Source organism: Cicer arietinum, chromosome 5, assembly GCF_000331145.2.
Source record: "Cicer arietinum cultivar CDC Frontier isolate Library 1 chromosome 5, Cicar.CDCFrontier_v2.0, whole genome shotgun sequence".
Lineage (NCBI taxonomy): Eukaryota > Viridiplantae > Streptophyta > Magnoliopsida > Fabales > Fabaceae > Cicer > Cicer arietinum.
The window spans coordinates 17009935-17014399 of record NC_021164.2 but is presented as its reverse complement, the minus strand read 5'-3'; the positions used below and the strand labels follow the sequence as shown (position 1 = coordinate 17014399).

General features: G+C 33.4%; 1 protein-coding gene across 1 annotated transcript; it reads left to right on the top strand.

The window, feature by feature from the left end:
* Positions 1 to 1812: 1812 nt before the first annotated feature.
* LOC140920234 (uncharacterized) lies at positions 1813 to 4208 on the top strand. Its single transcript, XM_073368196.1, has 5 exons — positions 1813 to 2132; positions 2215 to 2320; positions 2403 to 3078; positions 3391 to 3548; positions 3715 to 4208. Exon 3 carries the CDS (start codon positions 2412 to 2414, stop codon positions 3075 to 3077), a length of 666 nt encoding a protein of 221 aa, XP_073224297.1. The 5' UTR covers positions 1813 to 2132; positions 2215 to 2320; positions 2403 to 2411; the 3' UTR covers position 3078; positions 3391 to 3548; positions 3715 to 4208.
* Positions 4209 to 4465: the final 257 nt, after the last annotated feature.

Sequence of the window (4465 nt, the reverse complement as noted above, 5' to 3'; positions counted from 1 at the left end):
AAGTCATTCTCCATGTTGCTTGATTTACTAAGAGATGCTTTACCAGAAGAAAATGTTTTGCCAAAGTCATATTATGAAACTAAAAAGATTGTTTCAGGATTAGGTTTGGGGTATGAGAAGATCCATGCTTGTCCCAATGATTGCATATTATATTGGGATAAATATGCCAAATATGAAGTATGTCCAAAGTGTAGTACGTCAAGGTGGAAAACAACAAATGAAGACGTACAAGGTAATGGAATGGAGACTTCTGAGAGGCGAAAGAAGATACCAGCAAAGATCCTTCGATGGTTTCCATTGAAACCAAGGTTGCAAAGGTTATACATGTCCTCCAAAGTTGCAGAATCAATGAGATGGCACCATGAGAGTAGATTGAATGATGGTTCTCTTAGGCATCCAGCTGATTCCCTTGCTTGGAAGAATTTTGACGCTCGATATCCAACATTTTCGTTAGATCCTCGTAATTTTCGATTAGGAGTGGCTTCATATGGTTTCAATCCTTTCAAGACTATGAGTATTACTCATAGCACTTGGCCTGTCATTCTAATTCCTTACAATCTTCCTCCTTGGATGTGCATGAAACAACCATACTTCATGTTATCACTATTAATTCCGGGTCCAAAAGGTCCTGGAAATAACATTGACATTTATCTGCAACCTTTAGTACAAGAGTTGCAAGAGTTATGGGATGATGGAATTGAAACATTTGATGCCTATAAGAAAGAGACATTTCAACTTCGTGCAGCTATGATGTGGACTATTAATGACTTTCCAGCATATGCTAACTTGTCTGGATGGAGTACTAAAGGTCAATATGCATGTCCATGTTGTGGTATTGAAACTACCTCGCAGTGGTTACGTCATGGCAAAAAATTTTGCTACATGGGTCATCGTCGTTGGTTATCTCCCAAACATAAGTGGAGATTGAATAGTAGGGATTTTGATGGAACACGAGAGCTAAGGATCCCTCCTAAAAGACTTGATGGGACTGATATTTTAAGACAAATAGATGAATGTAGAGAAAAAGGTCTAGCAAATGGAGCACAACCTTGGAAAAAGAAGAGCATTTTCTTCACATTGCCTTATTGGCAATATAATGTATTGCGTCATAATCTTGATGTGATGCACATTGAAAAGAACGTATGTGACAACATTATTGGTACATTGTTAAACCAAGAGGGAAAATCCAAAGATAATTATAAGGCACGAGCTGATCTTGTAGATATGGGCATAAGAAGTATGCTCCATCCTCAACCAAGTCCTAATATAACTACAACGCGTTTGCCTAGAGCATGCTATCAAATGACTAACAAAGAAAAGGAATCTTTCCTAAGCATTCTCAAGAATGTAAAAACTCCAGATGAATGTTCATCAAACATCCCACGTTGTGTGCATGTCAAGCAACACAAGATGTTTGGATTAAAAAGTTATGATTGTCATGTTTTGATGCAAGAGCTTCTTCCAGTAGCATTACGGGGTTCATTGCCAGATAAAGTCACTTCAGTGTTAGTTGATCTTTGCAATTTCTTCAAGCAAATTTGTTCTAAGGTACTTAATGTGGAATTTCTATCACAATTGGAGTCTCAAATAGTTATCACACTTTGTCAGTTGGAAACAATTTTTCCTCCTTCATTTTTTACTGTTATGATGCATTTGGTAATTCATTTGGCACACGAAGCCCAAGTTGCTGGACCGGTACAATATCGATGGATGTATCCGCTTGAGAGGTATGTATGTTTATAAAAATTGGTTTAATTAAAAGTGTTAAACAAGTTTTTTTGGATGTTGAGAACATAAATATTTTAAATTTTCTTCACTTTCAGGTTTCTTCTTACTCTTAAGTCCTTTGTACGTAATAGAGCCCATCCAGAAGGATCAATTGCAGAGGGATTTTTGGCCAATGAATGTTTGACGTTTTGTTCGCAATATCTATCTGGGGTAGAAACTAGGTTCAATAGACCTAACAGAAATGACGATGAAGTCTCTGGAAGGCCATTAGGGATAAAGAAACAACAAAAGTTACGATTAGGGAAGAGGAAGAAAGTGAGTAGAACTAAACTTGACAAGAAAGAGTTAGCACAGGCACATAGATATGTGCTTTCTAATTGTGATGCAGTTGCTCCATTTATAGAGTAAGTCACATATCATATTTCAATTTTATACAATTGAAATTTTTATTACATTTTATTTTAACTCTATTACTGTTACTTTTAGAGAACACATTTTACATCTTAAGAGACAGTGTCGACCACGACGATTGACACAACTTGAAATTGACAAGCAACATGGTCAAAAATTTATTGAGTGGTTTAAACTCAGGGTGAGCATATAATAATTTAATTATTTAAATTTTACTGATTGTTTTTATATATAAACTTACTATATTTCATGAAATATTTTAGATCCAGCGTATGGATGAACAAAAGAGCTCAGAAGTTACTCATGAACTTAGATGGTTATCCCGTGGACCATCTGAGGTAGTAAGAAGATACACAGGTTATGCGATTAATGGTTTTAGATTCCACACAAAGAAGAGAGAGAGATTTTTGAAAACACAAAATAGTGGAGTTGTTGTAAAGACAAAGACCTCAACAGATGAAATTAATTACTATGGGGCAATAACTGATATACTGCTGTTGGATTATTCTGGAAAGTACAAGTTTGTGTTATTTAAATGTGATTGGGTTGATATTAATAAAGGTATCAAGAAAGATAAGTTTGGTATGACGCTTGTCAATTTCAAATTTTTAAAACATACTGGGAAAAATATTTGTGATGACCCATTTGTGTTTGCATCACAAGCTAAAAAGGTGTTTTATATATATGATGAGAGAAACAAGGATTGGCTTGTTGTTCTCAATGCAAAAGTTAGAGATATCTATGATATGGGTGATGAGGAATCTAATGAAATTGAAGAAATTCATGGGCAACTAATGGGCGATACAAGTGAAGCTACTCAAAATGTTAATGATTTGGTTAGGCTTCAAGTTGAAGACGATAATGATTTTTTTGAAGTTGTTGATGTTGATAATATGGATGATGATGAAGATAATGAAGATGATGAGGAAGACGAATGAAGTGTGTTCTAATTGTGCATGATTTTATACATTATGTTTTTATTATACTTTTAGATTTGTCTATGTTTTTCTTATACTTTTAGATTTGTCTATGTTTTTCTTATACTTTTAGATTTGTCTATGTTTTTCTTATACTTTTAGATTTGTCTATGTTTTTCTTATACTTTTAGATTTGTCTATGTTTTTCTTATACTTTTAGATTTGTCTATGTTTTTCTTATACTTTTAGATTTGTCTATGTTTTTCTTATACTTTTAGATTTGTCTATGTTTTTTGACTTTTGTCCAAGTTACTCATTTATAATTTTGTGTTAGAGAAGCAATGGCTCGAAGAAGAAAGTTAAATATTCGACATCGAGCAAGTGATAATGAAGGAATTCAGTCTACTTCAAATAATACAAACTCAACCAATGTAGAAGGAAGTAATGTTGCAGAAACTCGTTCTAGTCCTTGTCATGCAGAAGGTGTCATACGTGAGTCTGTAGAATCTCACTCAATTCCCTCTGATATAGAAGTTGAAGAAGAACAAATTGAAAAAGGTATTAATTATATATTCTTTGTTTTGAAGTTTTATTTATATTATTTTTATTATGACTTATATGCACACATAATGTTATTGTCCTTTTGTTTTGTTTGTAGAAGTAGAGCCTAAACGGGCTAGAGGTCCTACAAAAATGTTAGATGTATGGGAAATGGAAGATGGTGATTTAATAATCGTTAATTTGGACAAATATGGTCGACCCATTGGTGAGGAAGGGACAACTCTAACTCGTTTCATTGGTAGCGTAGCTAGAAGGTATCAATATGCTCCTATCAACTACAAGTCATGGAAAGTTATGCCAAATGATTACAAAGAAGAAATGTTGAAATTAATAGAGGTATTATGATTATTCATTTAACTAATATAACATTTTTTTAAGAAGTCAATTGAGATGTACAATTAACATGTTTTTTAGTTTTTGTGCTCTAACATGTTTGATGTACAATGATGATGTTAGGAATATTTGATGGATTAACAATTTATAATCATACTTATAGTTTAAGAATATAGATGTTTAGCACACTCAAACTACATCATAACATGTTGATAACTGTAAGAATACATTTAACTAATATAACATGTTTCTTTAACATCTCTTATTGTGTAGAGTAAATTTGAGTTTGTTCCTCCAATAAATGACTTAACAAGAGAAATGTTAAAATCTGAGCTGAATGAGAAATGGAGGCAATGGAAGGGTGATCTAAAGTCAATGGCATATGACCCTACTAAAACAGAAGAAGAAGTTGCATCTCTTGTACCAGATGATAGGGTTGACCCAAATCAATATCGTGGTTTGGTTCATCATTGGTTTTCTGATGAAGGACAAGTAAGTCGTATATATTATGAGTA

Bases quoted from the DNA above. Each gene is read 5' to 3' on its own strand.
- LOC140920234 (XM_073368196.1), top strand. From the start codon at position 2,412: ATGGATGAACAAAAGAGCTCAGAAGTTACTCATGAACTTAGATGGTTA.